Below are 23,395 nucleotides of genomic sequence, written 5' to 3' on the forward strand. Positions count from 1 at the left end.
CCAAAAATCTGGGTTCGGTGCATCCCTAGTTTGTAGAGGGGCTTCCCCGTCCTCTCACATCCTCTCTCTGTGTCGGAGTTTTTTCAACTGACTGCTGCTCTCTCCTACTGACTGCTGCTCTCTCCTACTGACTGCTGCTCTCTCCTACTGACTGCTGCTCTCTCCTACTGACTGCTACTCTCTCCTACTGACTGCTGCTCTCCCCTACTGACTGCTGCTCTCTCCTACTGACTGCTACTCTCCCCTACTGACTGCTGCTCTCTCCTACTACCGCGCCTTTTTTTTTGTTGTGATGTTGAGAAGCAAGAGACGGGAACTTTCTATCTGGAGCATTAATTCATAGACAAACAGAATCCTACACTGTACATTTACTACCACTTAACAAGTAAACTGCCGATGTATCTCTGCTCTGAAAGCAGACAGTTGTCTGCTCTGAGGGCTTTCACCGTCACTCACTCTCTCATGTACACACTAGGCACTGAGCTATTCCCTAACGGAGCTCCCCCCGGTCGAGGAGAGCCTGCCAGAGCTTCTTGTATTTGGTCTGGAAGTCTGAACCATCCAAAAAATGCTTTCACACTATAAACGGACCGGGCCATGGTTCAGTATGGTCCGGACCGAGACCACCTCTTTTCATTGGACCAAAATTTGGTCTTTTGATCCGGACCGTTGTACGAAACAATTTCTCACCTGCAATTTTGGTGCGGACCAAACTGAAAAGTCTGAAAGTCCGGACCTAATGAGGTAGGTGTGAAAATGCCCTAAAAGGCATGTACAGGTTCACTCCAGTTACCACCTTTTATACATTCGAGAACAAAGTGAATCTGCACCAGCTGTAAAACCGGAACCATGTCAGCTTAAAACGACAAAGATCACTTCATACAAGAAATGTTACACTAGGAAAGGAGAGAGGCACAACATGTGTTAGGTTAAAAGTTGTCAGTAGGGGGAATAACCCAGGGCTGTGAATGAGCCCTGTCACTGTGATCAGGTTCCTCCTTCTAATCCACCACCTTAGTGTTGATGAAGACTAAACAGAGAGATCACAGCCTTCTTTATACTTGCTGTAGCTCAGAGTTACTCCACACTGCAGATATGAAGCCTCTGTTCATCTCAGTGTTGCTGGCTGCTATGAGCCTTGGTATGAACACAACTCTGTTTCTTTGATATCAATCCAACATTGATATGATTCTTTAACAGCACACTGATTCTGTTTGTTGCTGTTTTACAGAATGCAGAGCACAAAAGAAACGTGCGTGCAACCAGAAGGAGATGTGACTGCTACTGAAGGACAGGCAGTAACACTTGGCTGTCAATATAACAGCAGTTCAACTAATAATTATCTCTTCTCGTACAGGAAGGATGGAAACAACCGCCCCAAATTCATTCTGAGCCGCTTTCAAGGGGATGAAGGGAACACACCAGGACGAGTTCAAGGAGAGATTTTCATCTACACACAATTCCAGCTTAAGATCAGTTCCTCTGAAGATCCAGAAGCTTCAGCTGTCTGACTCTGCTGTGTACTACTGTGCTCTGAGGCCCACAGTGACAGGAAACACCAAAACTCTGTACAAAATCCTTTGGAGCAAAGACAAGACAATACTCCACAACATCCACCAGAGGGAGTCACACACTGTTAAACCTCAAGACAATGACAAATTGTTGAGAGTTCCTCAACAGACAACACATTCTCACACCCAACTCGTAAAATAAGGACGTTCGGTCAGGAGCCTTTCTCGTTCTTATTTGACGTTAAAAGTCTCCTTTAGCGTCTCATGTAAACGTGCTTGGTCGTCACTATTGCCGTCCCTTTTTCGTCCCTTTTGACGGGTGGGGAAAGGACGCCTCAAAAGCCGGGAAACACACCCGGGGTGAAGCGCGACAATGACGGAATCGCGGAGGTTGGGTTTAGGACAAAAACAACGGGGAAAGGACGCCTCAAAAGCCGGGAAACACACGCCGGAGACGGGGAAACAAAACGCCACACGCGGGGCGCGAACCAGAGTCTCCTGAGTGAGAGTCCGATGTTTTACCCATCCACCACCCCAACCACCGTCCTTACGCAGTAATTTCCCATTACATACCACTCGCTAAATCCCATCCAACTGCGGCTCTCCCCAGTACGTTACACAAATACGCCGAAGGGTGCCTTTTTCGTCGCATCACACGCTGAAGGACACTGACCAAACGTACTTATTTTACGAGTTCGGAATGAGAACGGGTTGCAACAGATGATGAAGAGGAAGGACCAATGATGTGAAGGCCCAGATCCATCAGAGTATCAATACTCTTCCTCTCTCTCCTCCCCTCTCACTGCAGACATGAAACACTGGCTGACTAACATCCTGATTCTGACTCTCTGGCTAGGTAACTATTTAAACTACTGATTGTTCTCCTTTAATCAATCATATTTATTAATGCATCTCTTCATCTGCATGTTCTCTTCTTCCCCAGAGTGTAAAGGAGAAGACAGAGTGATCCAGCCAACAAGAGATGTCATTACTACTGAAGGAGAGACAGTTACTATTGGCTGTACATTTGAGACCAGTGACACATATCCCTATTTATTCTGGTACAAACAAGAAGAAAATGATTACCCAAAGATGCTGCTGCGACGTGTAAAAACTGATGATTCTAAAGAGCGAGACAGATTTGATGCTACAATCAAGGAAAAGTCAGTTCCTCTGAAGATCCAGAAGCTTCAGCTGTCTGACTCTGCTGTGTACTACTGTGCTGTGAGGCCCACATTGACAGGAAACACCAAAACTCTGTACAAAAATCTTAGGAGCAAAGACAACACAATACTCCACAACATCCACCAGAGGGAGTCACACACTGTTAAACTTCAAAAATTTTCATGATGCAGAATCACTTTATGGAGAGAGTCAGGGAGGAGCTGAGCTGTTACTGAACTATAGAAGAGAGAGGAAATTCTATATTCAACAGAGATCAATACACAAACCATCAACATTACCTTTATTCAACATGCTGTCACTGCAGCATTGTGTGTTTTATCTGATGCTTCTCTCCATCCTCACAGGTAGGTTAGATTATGCAGCTTGAAAAAGTTTTATTCCAATAACATCTGAATGTGAATCATTAATTGAGTCTGTTTTTACATGTAATAACAGAATTATCTCTGCCTTTAGGTGTCAGCTGTGATGAACTCACTCCAGTTGAGACAGAAAAGAAAAGTTTAGAAGGCAGCTCTGTTACTCTGTCCTACAGATACTCCAAACAAGCTAAATATGATGATTATTTCTTCTGGTATCGACATTATCCAGGAAAACCACCAGATTTTCTCATCTTTCACTCTGTAACGCAAGATGAAACAAAGTCTGGACTGTCTGTTTCTGTAAGTGAGGATAAAACCAAAATGGTTCTTCGGCTCTCCTCTGCTGCAGTGTCAGACTCTGCTCTGTACTACTGTGCTGTGAAGCCCACAGTGACAGCAAACCCACAGTCTCTGTACAAAAACCTGACAGCTCCTCACTGAACACATACACACTTCAGCTCCTCCTTTTATTTAACAATAGTGCAATCAAGTGGACACTGAGAACATAAATCACTGAATAATTGCCATAATTGCCATAATTCATTGTTTACACTGATTATTTGTGCTTACAACTTCATGAAAAAGATGTAATCCAGTTCATTGTTGTTGTGAATCTTAACTGTTGTTTAGACAGAAGAACTTCACAAGAAAGTTATTTTTCTCTACAGTTTTTATTTTTCATTGTCGATAAGTGTTACTTAACAGAATTCCTGTTGTCTTCTCCAATACAATCTTTGAGACTCATGACAATCATTTAAATATGCTAAATGTTGATGTAAATGTTTAGAGTCCTTTAACCAGAGGTGCAGACTTCAGTCACAAATGTAATGACTTTAGACACTACTCGAGAAGAAAAGACTTGCAACTCCACTTGGACTTCAACACCAATGACTCATGACTTCACTTGGACTTGAGCCTTTTGACTTTAAAGATATTTCATGAATGCATCATTACCCAGATCCACTATATCCCAACCTGACAGACCACAGAGAAGCATGAAGAAGTGAAGTTATGTGACTGAGTGGCAGTTGGAAATGAAGATAATTCTGTTTACATATAAAAACTATGTGGTGGCCAACAAAAAATGGATTGCAATATGAAAAACATGCTGGTCAAACATTAAAAATGGATATGCAATAGCTTCAAACTTCATTTAATAGTAGCGTCACAAAGTACGTCATGGCTCAATCATTTCATTAACAGAGGTGCTATGATGGCCATTAACGTCTATTGTTGTGGCTTCCTTGGGTTCCCTCCTTAATTCATAAGTTGATGTTCACCTAAAATGAGATGACCAATTGACTTATAAAGTAAATGGCTACGTGCTGCAATCTGCTGACATTATAGCAGCAAAACCGCTGGGCAACGTAAAGTTACTCCCTTCATTTAAAAAAAGAAAAAGATTTCTGACTCTATGTGATTCAGTTGGTGTGTTTTGAACCTGAGATAAAGGTATGTTTATTCAAACATTTATTTTCTCTTTCACACATGCATTTACAGATTATTGATCCATAAAGTAAGTGACTAACTTTACTACTAACCCTAGAACTCTAGGACCTATTTGTGACAGACTGACACAATATCATTGTTTTTGTTCTTCTTTTACATTTATCTTTTTATGTCATTTAGACATAAAACATTATAAAAGCATTAGAGTGCAGAGTCAGAGTTAATTATTTATTCTAATTTACTACTAGTTTAGGCCTCGAAACACAACCTTTTTTTTAAGATTATTTTTTGGGGGCTTTTCCCCTTTATTTCAAGTGAGAATGGATAGACATGAAAGGGGTGGGGGTGAACGCTCTTACTGGGTGAGCTAGAGGACGCCTCTCGAAACACAAAGTTAAAGGGGTGATAGAATGCAAAACCGATTTTACCCTGTCATAGTTGAATAACGACAGTTCAGTGGGTAAATAGGACATACATATAAGCTCAAAATCCCATTGACACCCCTTTACTATGAAAATTTCATATTTTGAAACTGCCGCTGAAAATGGGCGAATCCCAACAAAGCTGGAAGTTGACGTCAACCTCCCAAAACCGAAACTTTTTGTCACAGCCAGGTGGGTGTATTAAGAGAACGGTCACACCCCAACATTTACATAGGCTCACAACTGACCTGAGATCAGTTAGTCTTCTGAATCTAGGTCGTCGCAGATCTCAGAAAATGTATACATTGTTCATATGCTATTTTACCATTAAATTCACTTCTGAGAATTTTTTATACGAAAATCAACTACTTAGAGGTCAAATATGGGCCGTTTTACGAAAATTGATGTCTAATTGCAAATTTTGTCCGACTGTGTGCGGACTTCAAGAGCTGGTGCTGCCTGTGTTGCTGCCTCGCGCCGGCCTGCCTTCCTCCACAGACCCCGGCTTGCCGTGAGCCCGATTGAGCTCGGCACGTCTGCTGCAGCCCACAGCACCTCATACCCGCGCAAAGTCACCGTTTGGGCTGGTGGACTACTACCGCACGCCGCTGCTCTGACAGAGCTCAGGGCCTGCAACTCCCCTCTTCCTGCTAGCTAGCTAAATAAGCCCGGTGTATGTGAGACGTGACCGGTCAGCGAGCTGTTACGCCAGCATTCTCTTAACACAGATTCTAGTTAATCTTATAATGTGTGTAATTATAATGTGTTGAGTTATTTAAACAAACCATTGGGAAAATAAAGCCGCTTGTCCATGAGTCTCATTGATAGGGCCTGCGGCTGGATGGAGCTCTCTCAATGAGAGCTAGCTAGCCTCCTCTTAGAATTCCTCTGGAATTCACAAATATTCATTAACTTGAAATCGGACACCGTTGTTAGCTTTATAAAACATTTAGTTAGATGTTGTATAAGTGGCGTGACGAAATTCAAACTGTAAATATACTCAAATTACGACCAAAAATGAAGCTAACTAGCCGCAATCTGTACACATAGGATTGCAGGGACAGTCGCAGCTTTATAAAACATATAGTTATATGTTGTATAGCTAAGTGGCGTGACATGTGTGTAACATTTGGTAAGAAATTGCTGGTGTAACAAGCTCGCTGACCGCGCTCTCACACACGGGCCATTTAGCTAGCAGGAAGAGAGGAGATGCAGGCCCTGGAGCTATGTCAGGGCAGCGGCGTTCTGTAGATCCACCAGCCCAAACGGTGACTTTGCCGGGTATGAGGTGCTGTGGGCTGCAGCAGCGTTCGGAGCTCAATGCGCTCACAGCAAGCCGGGTCTGTGGAGGAAGGCGGGCCAGGCGTGAGGCAGCAACACAGGCAGCTGAACTCCGACACACTTTTACCAAATTTGCAATTAACCATCCATTTTCGTAAAATGGCCCATATTTGAGCTTTATATAGTTGATTTCTGCGCAAAAAAAGTCTCAGAAGTTGAATTTGGTAAGGAAACATTGCAGTGTCTGGAATATTAGATTCTGTCACGTTTCTAATGTCTGTGTATTGGGGATTCCGCTCAACCAATCAGCAAACGACCTCTAATGCGTGTGTATGGCGAAGTCGCTCAACCAATCAGCGGCGTCTCTATGTGTTGGTAATGCGGGGCTAAGGCTCAACCAAGCAGCGCGCAGCTCATCTAAATATTCATGACCATACCATATTTGGAAGAAAAGCTCTTGTTACAAATGGGGCCAAAACACAGGGATGCATAAGGGCCAATAAAATATCAACCGGGCCATTTACAGCCCAACTAATGTTACATACCCCCTTAGGAGACCATAAGGAACAGTGTGAAATACCCTATATAATCATTCTATCACCCCTTTAAGGAATTGCAAAGTAAGAAAAGGAGAGAGGCACAACATGTGTTAGTTGTAAAGTTGCCAGTAGGGGGAATAACCCAGGGCTGTGATCAGGTTCTTCCTTCTAATCCACCACCTTAGTGTTGATGAAGACTAAACAGAGAGATCACAGCCTTCTTTATCCTTGCTGTAGCTCAGAGTTACTCCACACTGCAGATATGAAGCCTCTGTTCATCTCAGTGTTGCTGGCTGCTATGAGCCTTGGTATGAACACAACTCTGTTTCTTTGATATCAATCCAACATTGATATGATTCTTTAACAGCACACTGATTCTGTTTGTTGCTGTTTTACAGAATGCGGAGCACAAAAAGACAACGTGCTGCAACCAGAAGGAGATGTGACTGCTACTGAAGGAGAGGCAGTAACACTTGGCTGTCAATATGACAGCAGTACAACTAATGATTATCTCTTCTGGTACAGGAAGGATGGAAACAACAGCCCCAAATTCATTCTGATCGCATTCAAGGGGATGAAGGGAACACACCAGAGCGAGTTCAAGGAGATTTTTTCATCTACACAATTCCAAGTTAAGATCAGTTCCTCTGAAGATCCAGAAGCTTCAGCTGTCTGACTCTGCTGTGTACTACTGTGCTCTGAGGCCCACAGTGACAGGAAACACCAAAACTCTGTACAAAAACTTTGCGGCAAAGACAACACAATAGTCCACAACATCCACCAGAGGAGTCAAGTACACACTGCGGGTTATCCCGGTGACAATTGAACCTACTAAGCACCCCCGGACAATTTGCACTACCTACCCCACCCATACTGTTCTATTTATTTATTTACAAATGTACATACTGTAATTACATCTATACATAGCCATATTCTACTGCTCTTCATACTATTCATCCTGCACATATATACTTATTCTTACTACTCCTATAATGTTACCACACTGCACATAGCTGTACATACTGTACATATCTGTCTATATGGTGCATTCAGAATATCCATATTTATTCTGTTTTTCTTATTATATATTCTGCTCATACATTGCATATAGCTATATTATTCATATTACTGTTATAGTGTCACTGCTACTACATTGCACATATGTGTACATACACTGTTCATATTACATAGCCATATTTATTCTGCTCTTTAAACACTGCAATATATTTCTTGTCCTGTCTGTGCGACAGTTGTCTATACTTTGTATATCACATTGCACTTTTCTGCTTTTTGCACTTCTGGTTAGACGCAAACTGGATTTCGTTGTCTTTTCCTTGTACTCTGCACAATGACAAGAAAGCTAAATCTAATCTAAACACAATACTCCACAACATCCACCAGAGGGAGTCACACACTGATAAACTTTGATATTTTTCATCATGTAGTCTAGAATCACTTTACGGAGACTCAGGGAGGAACTGAGCTGTTACTGAACTATAGAAGAGAGAGGAACTTCTATATTCAGAGATCAATACACAAACCATCAACATTACCTTTATTCAACATGCTGTCAGTGCAGCATTGTGTGTTTTCTCTGATGATTCTCTCCATTCTAACAGGTATGTTAGATTATACAGCATGAACAAGTTTCTGAGTATCTGAATGTGAATCATTTTTTCATGAAATAACAGTTATCTCTTCCTCTAGGTATCAGCTGTGAAGAACTCACTCCAGTAGAGACAGAAAGAACAGTTTAAAAGGCAGCTCTGTTACTCTGTCCTACAGATACTCCAAACAAAGCGCCTGGTACTGATTATTTCTACTGGTATCGACAATATCCAGGAAAACCACCAGAGTTTCTCATCTTTCTTGTGGGAACACAAAATGCTGCAAACTCTGGACTGTCGCTCAGTGAGTGCGCAGTGACGATAAAACCAAAATAGATCTGCAGATCTCCTCAGCTAAGGTTTCTGACTCTGCTGTGTACTACTGTGCTGTGAAGCCCACAGTGACAGGAAACACCAAAACTCTGTACAAAAACCTTTGGAGCAAAGACAACACAATACTCACCAACATACACTAGAGGGGAGTCACACACTGTTAAACTTCAGGACAATCACAAATTGTTAAGAGTTCCTCAACAGATGACAACGAGAAAGGACCAATGATGTGAAGGCCCAGATCCATCAGAGTATCAATACTCTTCCTCTCTCTCCCCCCTCTCACTGCAGACATGAAACGGCTGACTAACATCCTGATTCTGACTCTCTGGCTAGGTAACTATTTAAACTACTGATTGTTCTCCTTTAATCAATCATATTTTTTAATTAATCTCTTCATCTGCATGTTCTCTCTTCTTCCCCAGAGTGTAAAGGAGAAGACAGTGTGACCCAGTCAACAGAAGATTTCATTACTACTGAAGGAGAGACAGTTACTCTTGGCTGTACATTTGAGACAACTGATCCAAGTCCCACTTTGTTTTGGTACAAACAAGAAGAAAATGATTACCCAAAGATGATGTTGCAACGTTTCTCTGTAAAAACTGATAATTCTAAAGAGCAAGAGAGAATTGATGCTACAATCAAAGGTAAGTCAGTTCCTCTGAAGATCCAGAAGCTTCAGCTGTCTGACTCTGCTGTGTACTACTGTGCTCTGAGGCCCACAGTGACAGGAAACCCCAAAACTCTGTACAGAAACGTTGGGTACAAACCAAACAAGGATAATCTTACAATATTTTAAACCCCCAACAGGCCCCCAAACTTCAATATGATGTAGTCTAGAATCCCTTTACCTTAGTAGTGTAACTGAGAGAAGTGAAAATACAGAGCTACGAGGAGACAGAGAGACTCAGGGGAGGAACTGAGCTGTTACTGAACTATAGAAGAGAGAGGAACGTCTATATTCAACAGAGATCAATACACAAACTATCAACATTACCTTTATTCAACATACTGTCACTGCAGCATTGTGTGTTTTCTCTGATCTTTCTTTACATTCTAACAGGTATGTTATATTATGCATCATGAAAAGTTTTATTCTAATAACATTTGAATGTGAATAATGTATTTAGTCTCCTTTAACACTTACAACATGAAATAACAGAGTTATCTCTTCCTTTTAGGAGTCAGCTGTGAAAGAACTCACTCCAGCTGAAGAGAAAAGAACAGTTTAGAAAGCAGCTCTGTTACTCTGTCCTACAGATACTCCAAACAAGCTGATAACAATGATTATTTCTTCTGGTATCGACAATATCCAGGAAAACCACCAGAGTTCATTATCATTCACTTTGGAACGGAAAATAAAACAAACTGGACTGTCTGTTTCAGTGAGTGAGGATAAAACCAAAATGATTCTCCAGATCTCCTCTGCTGCAGTGTCTGACTCTGCTGTGTACTACTGTGCTGTGAGGCCCACAGTGACAGGAAACCCACAGTCTCTGTACACAAAACCTTTAGAACAAAGATAACACAATACTCCACAACGTCCACCAGAGGGAGTTACACACTGTTAAACTTCAATCTTTTTCATCATCTAGTCTAGAAACACTTTACCTTAGATTAGGCCTGGCAAACTCGATTCCTTTTAGGATTCAGGTTATTCTGAGTCACTCACTAAACTGATCCGGGTTGTGCGGAGTCACTTGAATCACTTGAGTCAGTATTGTATGCTACATCCAAAGGCGAGCTTTTGATTTGGATAAAATGTCATGTTTTCATTTAGAATCTTTTAATTTTATTTGAAAAAATGTCCATAAATATAAATGGTCTGAAAGAAAACCGAATATTCATTTAAAAATGACATGGAATTATATTTTTTAACTTTAATAGGAATGACAAATAAGAAAGCCATCTGGACTCTGAACATTTACAATGATTTACAATGTAAATTCCTACGCCCCTTTTGCATGTATGCACTGTATGCATTTAATGTTTTAAATGTGTATGTGCATCTGTATTTGAATAATAAAGTTTTGTGAAGTAAAAAAAAAAAACATGAGTTGTCGGCGCGAGGGAGCTTATAATGTTTCGGACTGTCTGCTCGCCTAATTGAATTTTAATCTACTACATTTATAAACCAAACCTACAGTAGGCCTAGCTAGGCTACGTGCAGAACATTGTATGTTATTTCAGAAGTGAAAGAATGGGTTGTCGACAACTCATGAGTTGTCTGCGAGCCGAGATGAGTCATCGAGGGCTCGTGAGTTGTCGACAACTCATGAGTTGTCTGCGAGCCGAGCTGAGTCGAGCTTGTAATGTTTCGGACTGTCTGCTCAACCTAATTGCATTTAGCATACTACATTTATACACCAAACCTACAGTAGGCCTAGCTAGGCTACGTGCAGAACATTGTATGTTATTTAAGAAGTGAAAGAATGACTTTTGTTGTTGATTTGCATTACCCTGAGCTCGAGGAGAAGCTGCACTCGCTCGCTGCTCGCTCATCTGAATCAGATCCACTCATGACAACGTAGCCGGCTGATTCAGTTGATTCGCGGGATTTACTGACTCCCGCGAGAACTCACGAGTCATCAACAACTCATGAATCACCAACAACTCATGAATCACCAACTACTCACGAGTCATCGAGGGCTCGTGAGTTCTCGAGTGAATCCCACGGTCTGCGAGCTTCCGGCTCTGAGTCTGCGGTCGGGACTGTCTCTCTGCTCACTCAGGCGCTTGAGTTGACTTGTGGAGTTGCTGTTAACTACGAAATTGTAAGTTATAAAGCTTTTGCAGCTAAGATGGCTAGGAATAGTAGAAGCTAATGTTGCAAGAGGTTTGTGTGTGCTGCTGTTATCATGTTAGATTGAATTGTAGTAGGACTCAACTGAACCGGGTTAATGATGCTAGAGACTCGTGATTCGGTGAGTCAATTTAAAGACTCGGGTTAAAGATCCGAGTGAATCACAACTCTAACAGGTCTACCTTAGATGTTTAGCAGAGAAAAGAGAAATCCAGAGCTACGAGGGAGATGGAGAGACTCAGGGAGGAGCTGCGCTGTTACTGAACTATAGAAGAGAGAGGAACTTCTATATGCAACAGAGATCAATACACAAACCATCAACATTACCTTTATTCAACATGCTGTCACTGCAGCATTGTGTGTTTTATCTGCTGTTTCTCTCCATTCTAACAGGTAAGTTAGATTATGCAGCATGACAAATTTATATTTCAATAACATCTGCATGTGAATCATTTGAGCATTGTACAACAAGAAATAACAGAGTTATCTCTTCCTTTAGGTGTCAGCTGTGAAGAACTCACTCCAGTCCAGAAAGAAGAGAACAGTTTAGAAGGCAGCTCTGTTACTCTGTCCTGTAGATACTCCAAAGGTTCTGCTGATTATTTCTTCTGGTATCGACAATATTCGGGAAAGCCACCAGAGTTCCTCATCTCTCATCTGGAATCAGGAGAAATAATGCAAAATACAACCTCTGGACTGTCTGTTTCGTAAGTGAGGATAAAACCAAAATGGTTCTTCAGATCTCCTCTGCTGCAGTGACAGACTCTGCTCTGTACTACTGTGCTGTGAGGCCCACAGTGACAGCAAACCCACAGTCTCTGTACAAAAACACAAGCTGACACACTGACAAGCTGCTGGAAGCCTTTATTTTTCCAACCTGCTGTAATCAACATTTTAAATCCACTAGAGGGGCGACATTATCAAGTAGGCGGTGGACTACTTCTGCACTGTGTTCAACCATTCAGTCAATAATAAGTGCTGCTGTGAAGAGAACAATTCTCAGACTGAATGTTTAACATCGGCTATGGATTATTATTGCTGCTCTTTTTATTGGTAAGATATAAATAACAACATGTTTTTATTATTTTCTAAAGATGAAGATAAACTGTAGTTCAAAACTAAGAGTTGATCTGTTTCTGACCAGAGTGCCATTGTGCAGTTGACATTTCCCACTGTCTTCTCCTCTCAGCATCATGAACAATGTTAGTCTAATGACTTAATTTTCTCTCTTTTTTCCAGGAGTATTAGCTGGAGACAAAATCTCTCCTGTAGCAGATAAAGTTAGTAAAAGCGGAAGGGGAATCTGTTACCCTCAGATGTGACTATGAGACTAATGACAACAATATCTACCTTCACTGGTACAGACATCATTCAGATATTCACGCACCTCAGTTTATACTCTGGAAAGGAGCAAGAGATTTTAAGAGTGAATTTATCCCAGATGGCGACATGAATCTCAAACAACAGTGAAATCAACTGAACTGACCATAAAGACACTAACCCTGGCAGACACAGGGTCTCTACTACTGTGCTCTAGAAACACAGTGATACAAAGTGTAGAAGAGGCTGTACAAAAACCTGAACACAGATATCTGACTACTCTTCAAAGAGGAGGGAAGTGATATTCAAACCACAGCTTCATATCAGATGGATTCTGATTATGCCAGTTTTATCAGAGTCCCCGTGGTTACAGCTGCTAATGTAACACTGTGGGAGGATTCACATGAGCAGCAATCCGCATCATTGACAAACCAACTGTATGATGGTTCAAACCCAAGACACCATGACAACAAATAAATGGAAACTGACTTACCTACTAAATCCTCTTCATACCCTGTGGGCCATTAGGCCACAATGAGCTCTTTCCATTGTTCAACATGTTCTGCATCCCAAATACGTCACTGAAACACAAATACAACTCTTAAAACAGTGGTAGTTATTATTTTCAGACATCAAAACCAAAGAAAAATTCACCTTGTGTTTTTCAAAACTTAAGAATTTCATGAAAACACAAGCTTCCCCAACAACTCCACCATATTTGAATTTATAGTTTTTCTTGATTAGCTATGGTAACCAAACAGAAACCATCTGTTCCTAACTATTAGAAACTATCTTCATCAGTAGGAAATGACTGAAGCACCTGTTTGACACTCCTTCACACAAATCTTCAATTAGCAATCAGTGTGCAGGGTTAGGCCATGTGGCCCCATCGTCAACACAGAAGATACTGAGTAGCAATAGTGGCTATTTCTTATACTCTACAGTAAGAGATGTTTATACTTCACTGTAATAGATTTTATTTTTATGTTCTTAATTTCTTGTACTCTAATAGAAATTATTTTGGTTTACATGTATTATGTGTAATATTTAGTATTTCAGTTTTTCGCCACAGTTTAAAATTAAAATTCGTCGCAAAATGTTATAGCCGCGCCTTGAGAAGGCCCTCTTTCTCCTTGTGTTAGCCGATCAAAACTGGATTCATGGAAGATAGACATTCCTTCTCCACACTCGTCGTTGGCACTTTTGACATAAATTACAAGTCTTAGACTGACACGCCTGAACTGTTGTCCCTAGATGCAGAGAAGCTGTTTGATTGGGTGGAATGGGACTTTAACATTCCATGTTTTAGAAAGGTGGGATTTGGGGCTAATTGTATTTCATGGGATAAGGCAGTGGTCATCAATTACATTTTTCCAAGGGCCAGAATGTTTCCAGCCAGACACTCTGGGGCCAGACTTTCAAATGAAGAGAAACAAATATATTTATACACAATAAGCCTATCATTGTTTGATATTATTACTTTCTTACTAAATTAATGATGTTCTTATTTACTTGTATCAGTGTGAATAGTCTCCCAAAATAACTGGAAATCCATAATGATAACTACATAGGGTACTTAACTAGAAAATGATCCCAGATTATGGCTGGTCACGGAGGAGTGATGGCTAAAATCTCTGTTAAGGCCCTGACACACCAACCCGATTATCGGCCATCGGACAGTCTGGCGAGGCCAGTGACTCCGAGTCTGTTATGTGTGTTCCATGACGTTGTCAGTCGGAGGGAGCCGTCGGCTTTAATTTGGGCCAATTTGACTTGTTGAATCGGCCAGTGGGCAGTTGGACATAATGACCAATCTGATTGGTGGAGTGCTAACCGAGACGAACAGCGGGATGAGTGTGATGAGCTCCTCTCAAAATCAGACGAAAATCTTTCAAATTGACCTTTTGCCCATTAAAAACAAACAGATTCAGCAAATGTATGGCCTATTTCTCGCTTAAAATGTTTTTGTACAAAAACATTTCGGTGAACTATTTTCGTAAAATACGCCGATCGTATTCCAAATGAGCCGCCATTATAATCGGCTTCGAAATTCAGGAGAAGCCAGACCCACGTGACGCGTTGTTGTCATTTCTGGTTTTCTTTTTGTGCGACAATACAGCTTAGCATCACCTGCTGTTATGGAGATGTGTTACGTGTTCGCCAATACGCAGAACGTACGCTGTGGTCGGCATTGCTTCAGTGTGTTCCTAGGCACTTTTTGACCTCAGGGAGCCGACTTTATCAGTCCGACATCCTTTTCTGCCGACGGCCGGCCGTCGGGTTGGTGTGTCAGAGCCTTAAGTCACTTCCGATTTGCATCACTTCACCGAACCGGATGCTCTGTCCATTAATTTTACAGTCAATGGTTGAAATATTACTTCTCAGTTGACTTTCAATGTTTTTGTTGAGAAATATTCAAGGGGACGTAGCGGGTTCACAACAGTTACCACCTTTTATACGTTTGAGAACAAAGTTAATACGCATCAGCTGTAAAACAGGAACCATGTCAGCTGAAACTTTTAATGATGACAATGTGCAAGAGAAGTCACACTAGGAAAGGAGAAAAGCACAAAATGTGTTAGGTGTAAAGTTATCAGTAGAGGGTATGACCCAGGGCTGTGAATGAGCCCTGTCACTGTGATCAGGTTCCTCCTTCTAATCGACCAACTGAGGACCCTATTTTACACCCAGTGCAGCCGCAATGTCCACCAGATGGAGTCACACACTGTTAAACTCCAATATTTTTCATGATTTAGTCTAGAATCACTTTACCTTAGAAGAGTAACTGAAAAGTGAAAATACAGATCTACGAGGAGATGGAGAGTCTCAGGGTGGAGCTGAGCTGTTACTGAACTATAGAAGAGAGAGGAACTTCTATATTCAACAGAGATCAATACACAAACCATCAACATTACCTTTATTCAACATGCTGTCACTGCAGCATTGTTTTTCTCTTATGTTTCTTTCCATTCTAACAGGTATGTTAGATTATACAGCATGAAACAGTTTTATTCCAATAACGTCGGAATGTTAATCATGTATTAAGTCTTTAACAACATGAAATAACAGAGTTTTCTCTTCCTTTAGGAGTGAGCTTTTAGTCTAATGACTTCATTTTTTCTCTACTTTTTTCAGGAATAATGACTGGAGACAAAATCTTTCCTGTAGAAGATGAAGTCAGTAAAAGAGAAGGAGAATCTGTCACACAAAGATGTGAATATGAGACTAATGACAACAATGTCTTACTTTACTGGTACAAACATCATTCAGACCTTCAGGCACCTCAGTTCATACTTTGGAAAGGAGCAAAAGAAGCTAGTAGTGTTGAACATATCCCAGATAAGCAAAGATATGAATCCATAACATCAGTGAACTCAACTGAACTGACCATAAAGAGACTAACCCTTGCAGACACAGGTCTCTACTACTGTGCTCTAGAAACACAGTGATACAAAGTGTAGAAGAGGCTGTACAAAAACCTGAACACAGATATCTGACTACTCTTCAAAGAGGAGGGAAGTGGTATTCAAACCACAGCTTCATATCAGATGGATTCAGATTATTCCAGTTTTATCAGAGTCCCTGTGGTTACAGCTGCTAATGTAACACTGTGGGAGGATTCACATGAGCAGCAAATCCACATCAATGACAAACCAACTGTATGATGGTTCAAACACAAGACACTATGACAACAAATAAATAGAAACTGACTTACTTACTTAATCCTCTTCATACCCCTCTGCTCACTTTTGAGGCATAGTAAATAATAATACATTTTATTTATATAGTGCTTTACAGGCTACTCAAAGACACTTTACAGTAAAACCAGCACATTTAGCACATAAAAACACATAACTTTCCATTAGCTGGTGCTCAGCGGGTGAAACAGATGCCGCCATGCCTTCTCCATTTCTGCATCAGTAAATCTGTGATCGATACCATGGACTATTTAAGAAAGCCGTTATCGGTGCACTTATCCCAGCTATCTACACCTGGCTTGACATAGCTTCACCTTCTCATCCTGGCTCGGGAAAACGTGCAACCGATTAAGCGCACGTGACGGATCACACTAAGTCAAGCTGCGCTTTTCAGTTATCCTGGATTTCTTCATTCTACTTTTTGTGCAACAGGCCCCTGCGCAGATACTGCTAACAAAGTTAGCTTAGCTACATAAATCAAGGTAAGCTCAACAGCTAGCTAAGAGGAGTAACACTGTAAAGTATATGTATCTGATGTTACCGTGTAAACTGTCTTAATCTTAGCCAGAAAAACGATTAAGGTTATCTAAGCACTGTGATCAGGTTCCTCCTTTTAATCCACCACCTGAGGGCCCTATCTTGCACCTAGCGCAGCCACACTGTCCACCAGAGGGAGTCACACACTGTTAAACTTAAATAATTTTCATGATTTAGTCTAGAATCACATCTTAAAAAGTGGAACTGTGAGAAGCGAAAATACAGAGCTATGAGGAGACAGAGACATTCAGGGAGGAGCTGAGCTGTTAGTGAACTATGGAAGAGAGAGGAACTTCTATATTCAAGAGAGTTCATTACACAAACCATCAACATTACCTTTATACAACATGCTGTCACTGCAGCATTGTGTGTTTTCTCTGATGTTTCTTTCCATTCTAACAGGTAAGTTAGACTATGCAGCATGAAAAAGTTTCCAGTAACATCTGAATGTGACTCATTTATTGAGTCTTTTACAACATGAAATAATAGTTATCTCTTCCTTTAGGTGTCAGCTGTGAAGAACTCACTCCAGTCGAGAAAGAAGAGAACAGTTTAGAAGGCAGCTCTGTTACTCTGTCCTACAGATACTCCAAACAAGCAACTGGTAGTGATGAGTTTTACTGGTATCGACAATATCCAAGAAAACCCCCAGAGTTCATCATCTCTCATTTAGGAACAGGAACAACAATGAAAAGTCCAATCCCTGGACTGATAATTGAAGTGGAGGACAAAATAATCCATATGAATATCTCCTCTGCTGAATTGTCTGACTCTGCTGTGTACTACTGTGCTGTGAGGCCCACAGTGACAGGAAACACCCAAACTCTGTACAAAACCTTTGGAGCAAAGACAACACAATACTCCACAACATCCACCAGAGGGACACACACACTGTTAAACTTCAATATTTTTGATGATGTAGTCTAGAATCACTTTACCATAGAAGTGTAACTAGGAGAAGTGAAAATACAGAGCTACAATGAGACTGAGAGACTCAGGGAGGAGCTAAGCTGTTACTGAACTATAGAAGAGAGAGGAACTTCTATATTCAACAGAGATCAATACACAAACCATCAACATTACCTTTATTCAACATGCTGTCCCTGCAGCATTATGTATTTTTTCTGCTGTTTCTCTCCATTCTAACAGGTATGTTAGATTATGCAGCTTGAACAAGTTTATGCACAAGTTTAATCCCAATATCATCTGAATGTGAATCATTCATTATGTGTTTTACAATGAAATAACAGAGTTATCTCTTCCTTCAGGTATCAGCTGTGAAGAACTCACTCCAGTAGAGAAAGACGTGAACAGTTTAGATACAGCTCTGTTGCTCTGTCCTACAAATACTCCAAACAAGCAACTAGTAGTGATTATTTCTTCTGGTATAGACAATATCCAGGAAAACCACCAGAGTTCATCATCTTTCACTTTGGATCCGCAAAATGCAACAAAATCTGGACTGTTTGTTTCAGCGACTGAGAATAAAACCAAAATTCATCTGCAGATCTCCTCAGCTAAACTTTCTAACTCTGCTGTGTACTACTGTGCTCTGAGGCCCACAGTGACAGGAAACACCAAAACTCTGTACAAAACCTCTGGAGCAAAGACAACACAATACTCCACAACATCCACCAGAGGGAGTCATACACTGTTAAACTTCAGTGTATTTCATGAGACAGTCTGGATTATTTTCACTAATGAAACACAGTTGTGATGAAGACTTGAATAAATGAAACTAATTCAACATCTGAGTCTCCTCCTACTGACTGCAGAGGTGGCTTCATCACAGAGAACTGTTTGATTCCAGCTGTGAACATCAGACCAAACAACTCACAAAACTTCTTCATCCTGAACCTTCAAAAACAGCATTTCACCTCTGCAGACATGGAAACACTCACTGTAATTCTCTTCTGCTTCACTCTCATAGGTACGTATGTTTATGATTATACATCCTGAAATACAAAGACATTTTCAAAGTTTTACAGATCCACTTCAGATTTTAGATGGAATTCAAAGTTACACATTCCAAAATACAAATCTAGATGTCATCACTTTATCACTAATAAGTGTGATGTTTTTCAAATGGTAGATCTGTTAGATGTTAGATAACATGTTGTTTTCCTCACTAGGTAACACGATGGAAGATGATATTACTGCCAGCAGTGCTGAAATGTTTTCATCAGAGGGCCGTAGTGTTACTCTGTCCTGTACCTATTCAGTTAAAGCTGATAATCTCCAGTGGTATCGACAGGATCCTGGATCAGCTACTAAGTTCCTTCTCCTGATCACTGATACAAAAACCACCTTCAGTAAAGGATGCAAAACCCCTCAACCTCGACTGAAAGCTAAACTGAATGATGAGAGAAATGAAATTGATCTGCAGATCTCCTCTGCTGAAGTAACTGACTCTGCTGTGTACTACTGTGCTCTGCAGCCCACAGTGACAGGAAACACCAAAACTCTGTACAAAAACCTTTGGAGCAAAGACAACAAATACAATACTCCACAACATCCACTAGAGGGAATCACACACTGTTAAACCTCAAGAACGATGACAAATTGTTGAGATATCCTCAACAGAAGATAAAGAGGAAGACCAATGATGTGAAGGCCCAGATCCATCAGAGTATCAATGCTCTTCTTTCTCTCTCTCCTCCCTTCTCACTGCTGACATGAAACACTGGCTGACAAACATCCTGATTCTGACTCTCTGGCTAGGTAACTATTTAATCATACTGATTGTTCTCCTTTAATCAATCATATTTATTGATTCATCTCCTCCTCTGCATGTTCTCTTCTTCCCCAGAGTGTAAAGGAGAAGACAGAGTGATCCAGCCATCAGGAGATGTCATTACTACTGAAGGAGAGACAGTTACTCTTGACTGTACATTTGAGACCAGTGACACATTTCCCAAATTGTTCTGGTACAAACAAGAAGAAAATGATTACCCAAAGATGCTGCGCAACGTGCGTAAAAACTGATAATTCTAAAGCGCAAGAGAGAGTTGATGCAACAATCAAGGATAAGTCCTTTCCACTGAAGATCCAGAAGCTTCAGCTGTCTGACTCTGCTGTGTACTACTGTGCTGTGAGGCCCACAGTGACAGGAAACACCAAAACTCTGTACAAAAATCTTTGGAGCAAAGCACAACACAATACACCACAACATCCACCAGAGGGAGTCACACACTGTTAAACTTCAACAATTTTTCATGATGTAGAATCACTTTACAGAGAGACTCAGGGAGGAGCTGAGCTGTTACTGAACTATAGAAGAGAGAGGAAATTCTATATTCAACAGAGATCAATACACAAACCATCAACATTACCTTTATTCAACATGCTGTCACTGCAGCATTGTGTGTTTTATCTGATGCTTCTCTCCATCCTCACAGGTAGGTTAGATTATGCAGCATGAAAACTTTTCCAATAACATCTGAATGTGAATCCTTAATTGACTCTGTTTCTACATGAAATAACAGTTATATCTTCCTTTAGGTATCAGCTGTGATGAACTCACTCCAGTCGAGACAGAAAGAACAGTTTAGAAGGCAGCTCTGTTACTCTGTCCTACAGATTCTCCAAACAAGCTGAATATACTGATTACTTCTTCTGGTATCGACAATATCCAGGAAAACCACCAGATTTTCTCATCTTTCATTCTGTAACACAAGATGAAACAAAGTCTGGACTGTCTGTTTCAGTGAGTGAGGATAAAACCTATATGGTTCTTCAGATCTCCTCTGCTGCAGTGACAGACTCTGCTGTGTACTACTGTGCTGTGAGGCCCACAGTGACAGCAAACCCACAGTCTCTGTACAAAACCTGACAGCTCCTCACTGAACATATACACACTTCAGCTCCTCCTTTTATTGAACAACAGTGCCATCAAGTGGACACTGAGAACATAAATCTCTGAAAAAATGCAATTAGATTACATGTAATTTAGCTGACACTTTTATCCAAAGCGACTTACAATTGCTTTATATGTCAGGGTGCCGCCGCTTCTGGAGCTACTAGGGGTTAAGTGTCTTGCTCAGGGACACATTGGTTGATGTAGCACAGTGGGAATCAAACCCGGATCTCCCACACCAAATGTACATGTCATATCCACTTGCGCCATCTTGTCCCCAATATTTCATTGTTTACACTGATTATTCCTGCTTACAACTTCATGAAAAAGATGTAGTCCAGTTCATTGTTGTTGTGAATCTTAACTCTTGTTTAGACAGAAGAACTTGACAAGAATGTTATTTTTCTCTACAGTTTGTATTTTTAATTGTTGGTAAGTGTTACTTAACAGCATCCTGTTGTCTTCTCCAATACAATCTTTGAGACTCATGACAAGAATTTAAATATGCTAAATGTGATGTAAATGTTTACTGTCCCTTAACCAGAGGTGCAGAATTGAGTCAAAAATTTGATAACTTTAGACATATACTCGAGAAGAAAAGACTTGCAACTCCACTTGGAGTTCAACACCAATGACTCATGACTTCACTTGGACTTGAGCCTTTTGACTTTAAAGACTTGATACCTTTTCCCAAACTGAAAGAGGAAAAAAATATATAATTTTAGTTTGACAAATAAACTCATTTCCGTTTATTTCTTGAATCAACTAATGATATTAATTCCCAGCAAGGCGATACTTCATGAATGCATCATTGCCCAGATCCACCATATCCCAACCTGACAGATCACAGAGAATCATGAAGAAGTGAAGTTATGTGGCTGAGTGGCAGTTGGAAATTATGATATTTCTGTTTACATATAAAGACTATGTGGTGGCCAAAAAATAATGGATTGCAATATGCAAAACATGCGGGTCAAAAATTACAAATGGATACAAACTTCATTTAATAGTTGAAGCGGCACGAAGAACAGTAAGTCGAGGCTGAATCATTTCATTAACAGAGGTGCTACGTTGGCCATTAACGTCTATTGTTGGGGGCTCTGTGGGTTACCTCCATAATTCATGAGTTGATGTTCACCCAAAATGAGATGACCAATCGACTTATAAATGAAATGGCTACGTGCTGCAATCTGCTGACGTTATAGCAGCAAACGTATCGTAAAGTTACTCCCTTCATTTAAAAAAAGAAAAAGATTTCCGACTCTATGTGATCCAGTTGGTGTGTTTTGAATCTGAGATAAAGGTATGTTTATTCAAACATTTATTTTCTCTTTCACACATGCATTTACAGATTATCGATCCATAAAGTAAGTGACTAACTTTACTGCCATATTTTCCTGACTATAAGTCACTCTGGAGTATAAGTCACATCAGTCAAAAAATGCACCATGAAGAGGAAAAAAAGATAAGTTGCACTGGACTATAAATCGCATTCATTTAGACATTTTTTTTCACAAAATCCAAGACCAAGAACACACATTTAATCTGGAAAGGCAAGTTATTCAACTACACACTAGCACACAGAACAACAACTGAATAGGTGTCCGGTATGTTAACGTATGACATTGACAGTTATTCAGCTACACAATAGCATAAAGAACATACCTGGGAGACTGAATAGGCTAAATTAACATAACAAGCCAGCAAGTCCAACAAGCAAGTTACCGGGAAGCAAGTTCACCGAGCTCCCGATCTCATTTCACATGAATCCATTGAATTCTTCATCCTCGGTGTCGCTTCGGGAGCAGCATATAGTTGTCAAAAACCTAGAGCGCCCTCTTGCGGCTGTAGACGGTAATGTTTACTCTTCGGTTCACATCAGTCAGCATGAATTAACATTTAAAAATATGTTAAATTATATACATTTTGATATATAAGTCACCTGACTATAAGTTGCAGGACCAGCCAAACTATGAAAAAAAGAGTGACTTATAGTCCGGAAAATATGGCAGTAACCCTAGAACTCTAGGACCTATTTGTGACTGCCACAATATCATTGTTTTTGTTCTTCTTTTACATTTATCTTTTTATTTCATTTCGGCATAAAACATTATGAAAGTATGAGAGTGCAGAGTCATAGTTAATAAGTTCAGTAGCACTTGATAAAAACCTGGTATAAAAAATGAATACATGTTTGAAAAGGCATTCATGATTTGGATAAATGTAATTCATTATAACTCTGTTGTCTACATTTGGTGAAGATTGCTTCATGATTTGTTTAGGACTCAAAACACAAAGTTAAGGAATTGGAACTTGACTTAGGACTTCACTCGGCACATCCTTGTCTTGACTTGGGACTTCAGTGCAAAGACTTGACACTTGTGACTTGCAAAACAGTGACTTGGTCCCACCTCTGTCCTCAACAGATGATAAAGAGGAATGACCAATGATGTGAAGGCCCAGATCCATCAGAGTATCAATTCTCTTCCTCTCTC

The 23,395-nt window shown here is 40.5% G+C and overlaps 1 protein-coding gene and 1 gene segment (V, D, J or C); both read left to right on the forward strand.

The window, feature by feature from the left end:
* The first annotated feature begins 2,956 nt into the window (after positions 1 to 2,956).
* On the forward strand, positions 2,957 to 10,212 carry LOC120568493. The segment is given in 3 exon segments: positions 2,957 to 3,040; positions 3,150 to 3,355; positions 10,105 to 10,212. Coding segments are annotated over 3 exon segments (369 nt in total).
* A 1,718-nt stretch (positions 10,213 to 11,930) lies between these two features.
* On the forward strand, positions 11,931 to 19,475 carry LOC120568494 (the record flags this gene model as incomplete). The annotated part of the gene is made up of 4 exons (XM_039816053.1): positions 11,931 to 12,196; positions 12,679 to 12,691; positions 18,800 to 18,974; positions 19,177 to 19,475. Coding segments are annotated over 4 exons (753 nt in total), but the record flags the coding sequence as incomplete, so codon positions are not given.
* Positions 19,476 to 23,395: the final 3,920 nt, after the last annotated feature.

Source organism: Perca fluviatilis, chromosome 11, assembly GCF_010015445.1.
Source record: "Perca fluviatilis chromosome 11, GENO_Pfluv_1.0, whole genome shotgun sequence".
Taxonomy (NCBI): Eukaryota; Metazoa; Chordata; class Actinopteri; order Perciformes; family Percidae; genus Perca; species Perca fluviatilis.